The 14,940-nt window shown below is 38.3% G+C and overlaps 2 protein-coding genes and 1 long non-coding RNA gene across 3 annotated transcripts in view; 2 read left to right on the top strand and 1 right to left on the bottom strand.

Annotated features, from left to right (window-relative positions):
* The window catches only part of LOC133736083 (probable CoA ligase CCL6), a 30,723-nt gene that overhangs the window by 5,624 nt on the left and 10,159 nt on the right, over positions 1 to 14,940 (top strand). The gene's annotated exons all lie outside the window — the stretch shown is intronic.
* On the bottom strand, positions 407 to 2,906 carry LOC133735567 (uncharacterized). Its single transcript, XR_009859132.1, has 4 exons — positions 2,542 to 2,906; positions 1,929 to 2,054; positions 1,046 to 1,105; positions 407 to 944 (listed from the first exon to the last, which is right to left on the bottom strand). It is a non-coding gene; the product is annotated as an uncharacterized LOC133735567 (long non-coding RNA).
* On the top strand, positions 10,918 to 14,623 carry LOC133737260 (disease resistance protein RPV1-like; the record flags this gene model as incomplete). The annotated part of the gene is made up of 4 exons (XM_062164858.1): positions 10,918 to 11,472; positions 11,608 to 12,712; positions 12,931 to 13,206; positions 13,298 to 14,623. Coding segments are annotated over exons 1-4 (3,213 nt in total), but the record flags the coding sequence as incomplete, so codon positions are not given.

Here is a 14,940-nt window from a genome sequence, read left to right as displayed (position 1 = left end):
ATAGTAAGAAATAAAATTTCTGACCATTTTTGAAAATTTTGAGAAAATTTTGAAGAATGCGTGACATAATAAAATCTGAGAAAAATCTAGTATAGAATTCAAAACCCAGAGTATCATCTCTCGATTCTCTCCATTAGCCTGTCATATTCTCCAGTGAAAATTATCTCCATCGGCATAACTTCATAAGTTGTAACTTGTAAGATACATCATCTATTCTCACCAATTCACTCTGCTTGGATAACCCCGACTTTTGCTCCTTTCAAATAATACATGTTACAATTTTGCCATGATAAATGCTCTGGAGTAGGAAGGCTTGCTGAACTAACCCAAAAAGAACAAAACTATTGATATAGAAATACGCACAATGTCAAAATACAATCTGCCCCCAACACATGGAAAACGGAAAGACAAAAGTGAGCTCCAGCAGCACACAGCTGAAGTGCTCATCTTGTAAGAATATTTGGACTTATGAATGTCAACTTAAAGAACAAGCAACTTGCTACTCTTGATGTAGAACAAGCAATCAGACTAGTCATTGATATTTCAATTAGGATTCCCAGTTCATTGAGCAAACTTACATGATTGATCATACCTCACTGCATTAGGTTATGTACATGAATCAGGAATGTTGTTCCTTTTGCTAATCGGTATAGGAAACCTTTATGGTAAGGTACCTAGACTCGTTGGCCTATATAAGGAACCACTTGGCCTGCTCTAGCTATCATTACCTGCACCTGAGAATACATTGCTCTGCCCATTAGAGAACTCTCATCAAGGATAGCTCAGAGGAGAATTAACCAAGTGCATAAAATCAGGAAGACCAACTTTGTCATCTTCCACAATGGCTGCAGCTCCAGGTATGTTTGTGTTCTTAAGTTCGAGCATATACACATATACTGTTATGAGCAGCTTTCTAAGTTCATATATTTCAGACATTTGCAACTCTGGCGTTGTCAAGTAAAACAAGAAAAATAAATGACTGGGACTTATTAGAATTATATAATCTCATTTCGAAAGTTCATCTTCAAGAAATAAGCTAGAATACCTTGAATGTGGCCCCCAGTTGTGCGGGAGACATGATGATGCCTTCAATTTCATTTGTTCCCTGAAATGAAAAAGGGTTCAGTGTTAACAAAGAAAACTCCTTATCAAAATAAAATTGCAAGTAGTTAATTTTTCGGGAAAATGTCCATTTACCCAAATTTGAGCTACACTAACCCCATTTACCCAAACATCTTATAAGATTGCCCACTACCCAACAAATTACATATTTTTTGCCTTAATACCCAATTAAGTTATTTTTTATTAATTTTTGTTTATTTTTGGGACAATTTTTCCCTCTCTCCATTTGTCACTTAGAGAGAGAGAGACTTCACCGAACTCCGGCCGCCGAAATCCGCGACCGGTGTCCTGTTTTAATCCCCCCCCCCCCCCCCCCCCGATAAACTTTTTATTGCCTCCTAACAGTTTTTATTGCCCCCTAATAAATTTTTAATTTCTCCCCAATAAACTTTTTATTGCCCCCCAATAAAAATTTATTGGGGGTTAATAAAAGTCTCCGGCGTCCTCTTTGCGAACTTTCGGCAACCTCCAGACAGGTGACCGGAGTCCCGCATCCTATTTTATTGCCCCCGAATAAACTTTTTATTGCCCTCTATTAATATCCAATAAACATTTTATTGTCCCCCATTAATACCCAATAAACTTTTTATTGCTCCCCATTAATACCAATAATAATTTTATTTCAGGTAAAACGATTTCAACTGTTGAGAATGTACACAGAAAACAATCAAAAAGCTATACATTTATATTCAAACAGAACAAAAACAGATAGAGATGATAGTTACTGATATAAAGTTTGATCATTGAGGTTCTCTATGCCAATTCATATTGTTTAGAATTAAAGAACACACTTGTAAAGGAGGGACCTTATTCAAAGCTACATTGGCTTTCTTAACCCAGTACCCCGAGAACTGCACTAGCTGTAGACAAGTCATTACCATCGATGACCTGGCCTACTTTGCTCAGTCTGAATACCTATTCCTATAGATCTCCTGCAACACATCATTTCATTGGGTTAAGGTTTGAGCATATCACAGAAGCATCATTGTGGCTAACTTCTAGAAAATCAAGTCAACAAAACCATGCAATCAGTTCCACAAATAACCATTTGCATCACACTAACAAGTAATATAATGAAAGGAAATTTAATTATAGTCCATCTCTTCTCCACAGACTTGAACATTGCTAATTTCCCAGGAACATGAATCAAGATTCTAAATTTTACAACAATTCTTCTACCTCACATTTTCTAATCTCCCAAATGAAAGCACTGAATCCAACACTAAGAAATAAATCTCAAGCTAATCCACTACGTAATCACAGAGTAAATACATTATCAACCGCAAATTCGATCAAGAACAACAAAGCTTCAGAACTCTTGGATCCCTAAAGAACTAGTACAACCCCAGAACCAAACAAAAAGCATTACAGAATCGAAGAAACAAAGAAGGCTGAGAGTGCAGCAGAGAAAATGCTCACCGGATCGTCCTCTTTGATCTTGACCAGCCACCGATCTTGGAATTAGACAGCATCTGAAAATTCGCCGGAATCTGACTGTGGTGGCTTGCCGGGATGGCACCGGAGCTGGACTGCAGTAAATAACCAGTTCCCATTTGATTCAAGTCTCCGGTGGCCTACTCTTCCTTTCCATGCCCCCCCTCCACCGCTGAAGGGGAGATTAGAATTGGGACGAGGTGAAATTGGGGTCGGAGACGTCGAGGCGGAGCGAGGAGAGGCCGAGGGAGGATAGGAGGCCACGCGCTCCGGTGGAGGAGGAATTGGTTGCGCCGATGACGTTGGAGGTGTTGTCCGGCGAGGCGGTTGCGTGGAGGAGGGTGAGAAGAGAGACGGCTGAGAGAGAGAAGTGGGAAGCCATCGCGGGAGAGAGAAGTTTGTAATTTTTAAATTTTAGGTGTCTAAAAATGTCTTTTTAATTTTAAATGGGGTAAGTGAGTACAAAAATCTCTTTAGTGGAGTAATTGAGTTTCTCTTAGGCTAAATTTGGGCATTTGGTCAAGAACCCAAATTTTTCTTTATTCCGGATTTCATCCTTATTGAGAGTAAAATTTAAAGAGTAAATGTCACTAACAATCTTCAAAGTTTGGGTTATTCGACAGTTTGATTCCTGACATTCTAAAACTATTACTTTGGTACCTTAAAATTAATCTCTAACATACTTTTAATACCCTCATTTAGTAACATCGTCAACTTCTTTTTGCCAAGAACATTTTCATCTTGCCCTCTCTCTCTCCCCATCACAGATCTATCACCGTCTTGATCGAGATAACAATTAACTAAAAATTAGGGAAAAAAAAAAGGAGGATAAATAGTACTAGTACATGCAAAACGAAAAGTAATTAGTTAGCAGTGCTATTAATGGAGGGTTAATAAATTTATGTGGAAGATTAATTTGAGATACCAATGTGATAGTTTTAAAATGTTAAAAACCAAAGTGTCGATGACCCAAACTTTAAAGACTGTTTGTGATAAAAACTCAAAATTATGTTTAAATACATGGTATTGTGTATTTTACTCACTCTGCCTTGTGTTAAACATCGAAAACATCATCGTACAAGCACAATCTCTTGCGGTTGCGGGGCTCAATTGGTGCCTCAAGAGTTATTGCTTTACCGATTACTTCCCAGTTTATGACACCCTTGATGTTGAGCAAAAAATGTAATTAAACATACCCAACACAATTTCGTTCTATTTTATTGACGAAAATAAAGTTTTTATTATATTAGATTCAACCCATTCAAGATAAGAAAATCTCTTAATTACAATCCCTTTGCTTCAAGGGAAAACCCTTTGATTATGAAATACAAACCTAATAAATAGAGATGTGTGTGTTTGTGAAAACTTGCTGTTGCATGTAGGTTGTTTTACAGGTTGCCTACGTACCTTGGGAGGGATCAAGCCACTCGTAGTTCCAGAGTTTGTTGCTCTGGGGTTTCGATAGATACATGACATGTCAAGATATTTTAGTTAGGTATTTGGGTGAATTTGGTTTTGAAAGAACTAGTGGTTCGGTTTAAGTTGTGGACGCATCAAGATATAAATCCGGATTGCTTGCATACCTTGTGAAGGGATAAAACCATTGTATTTCAAAGTTATTTTTAGGTATTTGAGATTTTTTGATTTTGCACTAAAAGATTTTCATTTTAAGTTTGGAAGAATTTTTATTTTTTTATTAGGGTTTTTGTCCATTTACCTCATTTTTAGAGATTTTTTCCCCACTTACCCCATTAAGTTTTTTTAATTCCCTCTTACCCAAAACACTCTAAGGAGGTATTCCCTAATACCCCTTTAAGATTTTTTTTTTTTTAATTTTTTTTAATACCATTTTACCCTCACCCATTTATTACTTAGAGAGAGAGAGAGAATCGAAGAGAGAGAAACCATAGGAGACTTCGCCGGAGCCCGGTCACCGGTCCCGGGAATCCGGCCAACTTTCGCCGGATTCCGGTGACCGGCCGCCGCCCACAGGAATTTGCTGAAAATGTCACCGGAAAGATTTTTTTTGACCCCAATAGACATCTATTGCCCCTAATAGAGGGGCAATAGACCTCTATTGCCCCCCAATAGACTTCTATTGCCCCAATAGTCTATTACCCCCTAATAGACGTCTATTGCCTCCCAATAGACGTCTATTGCCTCCCAATAGACAACTATCAACCATGTATTGCCCCCCAATAGACTTTTCGATTACCGAAATGGGAACTAATCTTCTTAAAATTACACAAATAAAACTTTGATTAAAGAAAAAAAACGAGAAATTACATCAATTTAAAACGTCTATTGGCCCCCAATAGACTTTTCAATTACCGAAATGGGAACTAATCTTCTTAAAATTACACAAATAAAACTTTGATTAAAGAAAAAAAAACGAGAGATTACATCAATTTAAAACGTCTATTGCCCCCCAATAGACATTCAATTTTTTTTCATTCCTTCTGTCCCATTACTTAAAAAAAAATTTGATTTGGGCACCCAGAAAATACTCTGGCCACCCAAGTTAAGAGCCGGACAAAAACCACTGGAGCTCACCGCCGATGTCTCTCACCTGTAAAAAAAATGATTTGGGCGGCTGCAGCTTCTCTTTCTCCTTCTTCTTCTTTCGAACATAATCTCGAAGCCGAGCACAACTTTTCGATGTTCAAGGAGGAGACTGGTTCGGGGACTATCTAAACCACACCACTAGCCCACAGTTGAGCTGGCCGGACATGAAGAGACCGGGGATCCCTACTTCCAAAATTCCTGAAATCGGACCCAAATCTCACCGGAGATTATTGTTCTGCGGTGGGCTGCCATGGAATTGAGGCGAAAGAGGCTCATCCTTGTGATCGAGGTTGGCTCCGGCCTCCCCCAGAACCTGGATGCAAGGCTCAGATCCCAGACCTGCGACGAACAGAAGAGTCGTGTGGCTGTGGAGTCAACTGCGTCAACATCGCGGTCGCCGCCGGCAGGGAAGGCTTTGAAGCTGTCTAATGCAGCTCCTCGACTCACCGGAGATCGGAGGATCAAAATTCCAGATGCACTCCTCGACTCACCAGATCTGATTCGAATTAGAGAGAAGGCGCTATTCGAGGAGGTGGAATCGGAATTTGGAGGGGAGAGACCGGAATCGGATTTTGAAGGAGAGAGAGAGAGAGAGAGAGAGAGAGAGAGAGAGAGAGAGAGAGAGAGAGAGAGAGAGAGAGAGAGAGAGAGAGAGAGAGAGAGAGAGAGAGAGAGAGAGAGAGAGAGAGAGGAGAGTGGCATCAAGTGTAATTTATTAATTAGATTAAGGTTAAAATTGTCATTTTGCTTCATTTTGGGTTAGTGAGAATAAAAATTTGTTGCTGGGGTAAGTGAGACATTTTTTGTTGATTTTGGTGCTTTGGGTTAAGAACCCTTTTATTTTTTATTTTTTAATGAAACCAAAGCTCGGGTAGTTTGATTTGGACACTCGTGGCTTCATGCTTTGGCTGAACTCTTCAAATGGGCCCAAATTTTGAAATGGGCTTCCTTTCTGTTTCCTTGTGAGTCATGATCCTCGATCCCTAAAGTTTTCTCAGCCCCAAATTTGTTGTGGAAACCCTCAATGTATTGAGTGAACTGCAAGTCTCAATTTTCTCATCTAAAACCCGGAGACGTGCAAGATTTTTTTTTCTTTTCGGGCACCAGATTTTAAAATGGACAGCCGCCACAAAAGCCCAAATTTGGCAAGGCCCAAAACTGAAAAGATCCTCTCAGGAGAATTTGCCGCTTATTAAGGAGCGTCCTTGTTCACTCTGGGTGTCCGAATTTGCTGCCGCATTTTATCGAACAAGTGGTGTGCGTTGTTATTGTTCTTCAATAGCAAAAAAAGGCGATCACACATTCACACTCAAAGCTTGGTTCTTGTTTTTTCTTTGCACGTGCCATTGAAGGGAAAGCACCTCGCATTTCATCGCGGTCTGGTAATCAAAGCACTTCTTCACTCTTGTTTTTTTTATCTCTTCTTCTTTTAAATTCTTGCACTTGTTGGTTTGTTTGAATTGGTGCTTTGGAAAGGAAATTTGGAGGTTGGGACTGGATTTTTTTGCCTTTGGTGTTTTTGAAAGAACACAGGGAGGATAAGGAATTGTGTATTGGTGCTTTGGTCCTTTTCTTTTTCAATAATTCTCAGTGCATCATGCATGTTTTCCTTTCCAGTTACAGTTAGTGAACTTCAGTGATGGTGCTTTGCTTCTGAGTAAATGAAGGCAATTCTAAATGGTCTTGACTTTTACCTTTCCAAAATATACCAATTCACCATCTTTTGTAAATCGAACTCAGTGACTGGCTACTCAATGCTTGGTAGTTGCCTATCGAACTCTCGGCAACAACTTTAGTTTGGAAACTACTGAACAGTACCATGTGTTTGAAAGCCAGCCACAAAGAAAGAAGTTCAGTAGCGACCAAACTTGCCAAACAGTGTTTCAATTCTATGGGAGTTAACCTGTCGTGGGTTCAGGGAGAATATTGGACTGTGCATTTTGAGTTTATCTTGAAATTTATTTGACTGATTTTTCTTGCTTATGTTGCAGGTGCTAATGCAGTTAAGTTCATCATCAACCACGCTGAAGTTTCAATAGCTTTTGTTCAAGAGAACAAAATCCCTGCTGTGAGTTATTTTCCAAACTATTATGTCATTATCATAACTAGATATATTTTTGAAGCCAGTGATGTATTATATTTCGGTACTAGAACCTTCACAATCCAATTTTGTTGTAGTAAACATGATATAATTAAATACAAAGACCAACTTGCCTTGTATGTTTTGACCCTTTGATTGTTATATTGGTTTCTTCCTATTGTGGTACTCCATTTATATAAAATTTATTCCCCTCTCCTTTCATGTTTTCTAAGATCCTTGGGTAGTAATTCTTTCTGCAGATTTGATCATGCTTTCCAAACTGTTCTGCGCATATAAAAGGTAGGTCATATACTATTTCCTTAGATACTTGAAATTCGAGGTCCAAGTTGTCAGCTTCACAAATGTTTCTAGCACCCAAAGACAGAAGATCTGGGGGTATCTTGCTTTTCGTGGGAGGAATTCTTTCAGTTGGTAATTTCTTAACACTGTTTATCTCATATAAGATCTTGTTTTACCAAAGTAATTTGAGCAATATAAAAAATAAATCATGAGTAAAGAAAAGCAATATAAAAATTATATCATCTTTCATCTTCAGAGAATATGTCAGAGGCAATCTTCCATTACAATCTTCCTGCTATGCTATCTCAGCAGAAAAACCCATCTAGGGATTTGCAACCTCCGCCGCCACAGCCACAACTAGCTTCAAATTTATCAAGCCGATAAGCATCCATTCTCTACAAGGTGATTATTTGATTTCCAATTTGTGTTTTCCGATTCTATTTCTAGGTTTAGTTGTATGTTGTCATGTGTAATTGGATAATTGTAGAGTTAATGATCACAGCCCCATTTCATTCTGGAATGGAGGTACTTCTAATTACGATATTAAGCACATCCATATGATTTTGATTGATTTACATTGAGATTATCTGAAATTTACAGTTGGCTTTGAAATCTTATGGTAGCTAGGCATAATTTCTTTTCTGTTGAGATGTTATATCAGAGGGTCTCATAAAATCAAAGTAACTGCCTATATTATGAGGACTTGAATTACAAGCCTTCTTCTGTAAAGTTTGCACCAAGCAATAAGCAATACACTTCAATCATAACCATCATTCTCCCACTCGTACCCCACTGACTTCATTCCCATATCCTTCTATTTTCCTTCCCTGCCAAGCAGAACTCCCTACCTCTCTATTCCTCTTACTTGCCAAGAAAGAGTTATATTGTGTTCTCAATGACATGGTCTTTCCACCTTAAAATGACTCCCTTTCACCTAACTATGCACTAATATATACCCTCCCCCCTTCTTCACCTTATGTTCAACTTCTCCACCTTAGTACCTTACTCTCTCACTAAACCAATCCACAAACACATCAACAGTAAAACAATGACACCCCAATACCTCCTCATTATTCTTTTTCGTGATCTTCTTCTTCCATTTGCACATAATTTCTGCTCAATCTCCAGCAGTTGCATATTTGCTTCAGATTGCTTATAGCTGCATATTTGCTATTCCTTTTGGACCATTTTTCTTTTAAGTTCACAATTAAGGTGCAGAAATAAGACAAATTGGCGTCATCACTGAACATAGAACATTTGAAAATATATTGAGAACTTGCAATGCATGTAAGAGGCAATATTTAGTCCCAAAAAGTTTATCACTTCCAACAACGACACATCAAAAATGAAATTGTATAGAAATAGAGTTGTGCATCTTTTGTTAATCGATCAGCATATTTCACTGTATCATTTGAGCAGAAGAATGATTAATCTGCAAGAGCTTTATGTGTTCTGCAGCTTTGCATTAGAATTATGCATGCAATGGATAAAGTAAACCAATTCTTTTCTCTAATTTAAGCTCTGATGTGCCCTTTGACCTCGTAGTATCTCCTCTCTTCTAACCATATTGAGTCCAATGATGTGTCTTCTAGCTCATGGCTCTCATCTTTTTCCCACCAAATCCCAGGCCTGTAATCATTTAAAGTTTTGATGCAAAGCTCTGGGTCTCTCTGTTCTAATTGAAATTGAATCCTGATCTGATATACCTTTCATAACTTACGTGCTAAATAAGGCTGAGATATGTAGATGAAGCAAAGACACTTCTTTTTGCTACTCACAATGTTCGGCAGTAAAACTCCGATGCTGTAAACATGTGGTTCCTATGCTTAATCATTATGTATTTTCATGTTCGAGGGCAATTGATTGCTTTTGGTTTCCAAATAATTATGAATCAATATGTTTTTGACTCTACATGACACCATGATATTATCATCTATGGAAAGAATATTTAATTACTTGCTAAATTATCAAGAGGGAAAGAAACAGAATGATAATGTACCAATGTGACAATGTTCTATATGGGTTATTTGATGAAGTAGGGAGATAGTTTCTGGCTGTTTACACCTGCTTATTCGTGTTTGCAGTTGTATTAGACATTTACAAGATTAGATGTATCACCTGGAAGTGTCTCTTCTTACAAAAATGTAGAACAAGAAAAAGGCTGGGAAAGTGTTCTTTTACTGCATCAGGTTTGTGACAGCTACCTTGGCCCAAGGGCGGTTGAATCCTCTTTCTGCCACAACAGCTCTCTTATCTCCTGTCTGCGTAATTGGCTAAGACCTTCAGTAGCTGTGTTCTTTCAGATTTGGGAGCTTGTCATGTTTCGAAAGAAGATGGAGAGAGAGAGAGACATCATAGTTAGAAGAAGAGGAAGAGGAAGAAGTTTGTTTTCCATCATCCGTCATAGCTTCAATTTGGTTGAATAAATTAAAAAATGCAACAAAATGCATGAGTTCCTCTGATTTTCCTTAGTCCTTGATGCTTTATTTTTTGTTGAAACTTGGAAATTGAGTACCTTATTATGAGAGTTGCTAGGTCTGAAGACCACTAAATGCTGAAGAATGGAGTGGATTTATGTTATTTTGCATATGTATGGTCAAATAATGTTCAAATGTAGTGTTATGAACCTTGATTCCAGGTTGTCAAATAGCACTGGTAGTAGTATATATATCAAGCTCACTGATTTAGTTTAATTTTGAGACATTGAACTGTAAGAGTCGGTATGACATATTAGAATCTGCTTCTTCTTGGCCCCGTGGCTGGTATGGTTAAATAGATTCAGCTGTGTATGCTTGAGCTGTTGGTTAATTTTATGCATCTGATGATGTTTTTCTGTTTAAAAAGGCATATAAGTCAGATTTTGGTAAATGCAGAAGTGATAGGTGTATTGTTTTGTTGTGTTACTAAATTGTCCTTGCAATTCGATAGAAGTGGTCATTATATGTGTACATTAAAGTTTTGTTATGCCTGCAGATTTGAGTTTGTCTTTTTGGAATAAACAATACTGTTGAATGCAGAAGAACATGTATAGCGTTTATGTAGAGCTGGATGAAATTAAAGCATTCAAGCTCAGGACTGAATACAATAGCAAAGAAGAACTATCTGATAAACTTGATGAAAGCAAACTGAGCAGCTCGGCAAGGTCCAGGAGGCAAGTTTGAACAACCTTGTAACGGCTACTTCTTTATGTATAAACAAATTGTTTATCTTTTATTCTTTTTTTACAAGATAAGGTTAATATCTTTCTCTACAAGATAAGGTTAATATTCCTAAAATCTAAATCAACTAATCAAGAGCTGGTTGGTCGGTCACTTCCACCCATTCGGTGGTCACGTGACTCATCAGTCCACTTTGTCTAGAGGCAAAAATTAAAAAAACAAAAAGAAGTTGAAAACTGTGATCAGTGCGTGCCTATTGAGAGCCCCTTCTTCATTTCACCAGCAATTAAACCACTCCTCAGATCTAATGGCCAACCAATTGAGAGCTTCTTCCTCATTCTCTTCTGTTCCTTTTTCCACCCGTTCATACACACACGATGTGTTTCTGAGTTTCAGGGGTGAGGATACTCGCTCCGCTTTCACAGGTCATTTGTACAGGTGTTTGGTTCTTAACAGGATCAACACCTTCATAGATGATGAGCTTACAAGAGGAGAGGAAATATCACAAGCACTTCTCCGAGCCATTGAAGGATCAAAGCTCTCCCTCATCGTCTTCTCCGAAAACTATGCATCCTCAAAGTGGTGTTTGGATGAACTAGTTCATATCCTTGGATGTAGAAGATCAAATAACCAAATGGTTCGGCCAATCTTTTACAAAGTGGATCCATCGGACGTAAGACACCAAAGAGGCAAATTTGGTGAGGCAGTTGCAGAGCATGAACGCAGATTCAAGGATGACATGGACAAGGTGTTAAGATGGAGAGCAGCTCTTTCAGAAGCAGCAAATTTATCTGGGTGGCATTTCTCGGGCGGGTATATTATGCATGCACTTAATCTAGTAAAAGTTTTATGTTGTTCTATTGGTGTGTGATTATTATACAATACTGTTCTTTTCCGAAGTAGCAAGGTTTATTTTATTAAATGTTTCATTTGATTTTAACACGGCAGGTATGAATATGAATTTATTGATAAAATTGTTGAAGAGATTACCGCACAAGTAAAAGAACCTATCTATTTGGATATGCCAAAGTGCCAAGTTGGGCTAGACTCTCGGGTAGAACATATACTTGAAATGTTAGATGTTGGCGGAAGTGATGTACGCATGGTAGGAATATGGGGAATTGGGGGAATAGGGAAGACAACAATTGCTAAAGCTGTTCACAATACAATTGCCCATAAGTTTGATGGTAGCTGCTTTTTGGCAAATGTTAGAGAAGGTTCAGAGCAACAGGGAGGTTTAGTCAACCTACAAAATATTCTTTTGTCTAAGATTGTGGGGCAGAAAGAATTGAAAATATACAACATTCATGAAGGAATCACTTTGTTGCGTGAAAGGTTGAGAAATAAAAGGATTCTCTTAATTATTGACGATGTGGATAATTTGGACCAGTTAGAGAAATTAGCTGGAAGAACTGATTGGTTTGCTCACGATAGCAGAGTTATCATAACAACAAGAGATAAGCATTTGTTGATTGCTCATCAAGTGAAACCAATATACAAGGTTCATGAACTAGGTCATTATGAAGCTCTTGAGCTCTTCAGTTCAAATGCCTTCAAGGATAATAAGAATTTAGATGATAATGAGAAACTGTCAGTTACTACTGTTGTTAAATATGCTCAAGGCATTCCACTTGCACTGGAAGTTTTAGGTTCATATCTATGTGATACCTATATACATAAATGGCAAGCTATGTTAGATGGTTTTAAAAAGAATCCTCCTAGGCACATTCAAGATATTCTCATAATCAGTTATGATGGACTGCAAGATACAGTGCAAAAAGTTTTCCTCGACATTGCTTGTTTCTTCAGAGGTTGGAATACAAATGATGTGATACAAATACTTGAAGGTTGTGATCGCATTAACCCCGAGCATAGTATTAAAGTTCTCGAAGAAAAGGCTCTCATATATGTTGATGTATCTGGTCAAATTTGCATGCATGATTTGTTGGAAGAGATGGGAAAAGCTAAAGTTTTGAAAGAGTCTACAGAGCCCGGTGAGCGAAGCAGACTGTGGCATCACAAGGATGTGCAGGATGTTCTAACAGAAAACACGGTAAGTAGTTCTCATATGCTCAGATTTATATATATATACATGGAATCAGGTCAGGGTGATTCTCTATGTGTGTTGTTTATTCCAATTTGACAACCAATATTTGGATAATATGTACTATGATTTTCTTTTCAATTGTTAAAGAAAGATTAAAAATCAAACAGTTGCAATTTATTATTTGAGTACTTGTTTTGCTAATACAATTGCCTTTTCCATACCAGGGAACAAGTAAAATTGAAGGCATGATGGTAAAGATGCCAAAAGAAGATGAGATACGCTTGAGTCCTAAATGCTTCAAAAAGATGAGAAATCTTAAAATTTTTATAAACGTCAATGGACGGTTTTGTGGAAAGGTTGATTATTATCCGAATCAGTTGCGGTTACTTGATTGGCCTGACTGTCCATTGAAATCTTTGCCCTCCAATTTTAATACGAAGAATCTAGTTCGACTTAGTATGCCTTGCAGCCGCATCTCACGTTTTGGAGAAGGATTCAAGGTATTTATGAATTTTCAGGAGTTTCATTTATTAAAATATTTACACCTTACCAATTTTTCATTTGATTTTTTCTTCTTATTTGGTATGACAGGGTATGCAAAATCTGAAATCCTTAAATTTGAGTGAATGTGAATTCCTAGCACAGAGCCCAGACCTGTCTGGAAGCCCAAACTTAGAGTTTCTGAATCTAAGCTATTGGCGAAGTTTAGAGAAGGTTCACCCTTCGGTTGGATCCCTCAGAAAGCTTGTTGGACTGGATCTAAGTGAGTGTACGAGTTTAGTGGAGGTTCACCCTTCGGTTGGATCCCTCGAAAAGCTTGTTACACTGAATCTTGGAAACTGCCCTAACCTGGAGAGGCTACCTCAAAAAGTCAACTGGAGATCCCTCGAAACCATTGATCTTGACTATTGCACAAGGCTGGAGAGTTTCCCTGAAATTGAGGGAGAGATGAAATACATGAAATCCTTGGGTCTAAACCACACTGGCATCAAAGCATTGCATTCATCCATCGGATATCTAATTAACCTTGAATGTTTGGAGTTAGCAAATTGTGGAAACCTCACTGATCTACCTTGCAGCATTTATGAATTGCAAAATCTGAAGGACGTTCATTTGCACGAGTGCCCAAAACTTGTAAGATTCCCAAATAAGGGGGACTCTGAAGTGCTTCCATCTTACTCAAAGGTTTCACATGACAAAGGATGCAGTTCAATGGAGCCGCACAATTTGGCACTATGTCGATTCACCGCAAGAGGATGCGCCACTTTATCTAATACTGATTTCCTTGCGTCCCTTAATTGGGCACCCACTTCACGTAAAATTGATTTATCAGGAAGCGCCATTGTTACTCTTTCCGAATGCATCAACAAAATTGGCTACTTGAGGGAACTCAATTTGAGAGGCTGCAGGAGGCTCGTAGAAATTCCAGAGCTTCGACCAAGTATTATCCGGTTGGATGTGAGGGATTGCGTATCATTGGAAAGAATTTCGAAGTTGTCGAGCATTTTGGAGCGTAAAGAATCACAAATGATTGAGGAGATGGACTTGACTAATTGCTGGAGACTCTGTCAAAATTTGGTTCAGATGGCAAACAAGGATGATGTATTGGTGGACGCTGATCTCTTCTCTCGGCTCCTATCTTCTCAGCAATTCAAATTCACAATTACATTTCCAGTTCCAAGAAGCGAGGTTCCAAAGTGGTTCAGCTGTCAAATGGATTCCAAGGGGCATCGACGGTTTGAATTTTGTATTGAAACACTTGCAAATTTCAAATGGGAGAACACAGGATTGGCTCTCTGTGTTGCTCTTGATCAAAAGCTGCAACGTACTGATTTTGAGGTCCATATTCACATCAATGAAGTACGTGTTTCAAATCTCCACACACAGCGAGTTGAATCAGCAGAGTCGAATCATGTGTGGCTGCACTACATTCCATTCCGTGTAATGTGGCGAGTTGGTTTTATGTGTCCATTGCCCCCTTTTACGTGTCGAGTCATTATTTTTCAACACTTATCTAAGTCAGCCTCCATAAAAAGCTGTGGGGTCCACCTTGTAATGCCACCCAATGAAGACGTGTGTATGAAGCTAATCCATGCAGAGAACCTCACCAGTGAACTTTCTCATGATGAAGTTTATAAGGTACCGTTTCCTTTTGTGAGAATTTCCTCATTTCAGAGATAATAACTGACATGTATAGCAAAACGGAGGACTGACATCTGAACAACAATGCTATT

Source organism: Rosa rugosa, chromosome 3, assembly GCF_958449725.1.
Source record: "Rosa rugosa chromosome 3, drRosRugo1.1, whole genome shotgun sequence".
NCBI lineage: Eukaryota > Viridiplantae > Streptophyta > Magnoliopsida > Rosales > Rosaceae > Rosa > Rosa rugosa.
Note: the sequence above shows the minus strand (reverse complement) of the source record. Positions and strands in the feature narration are given on the sequence as shown.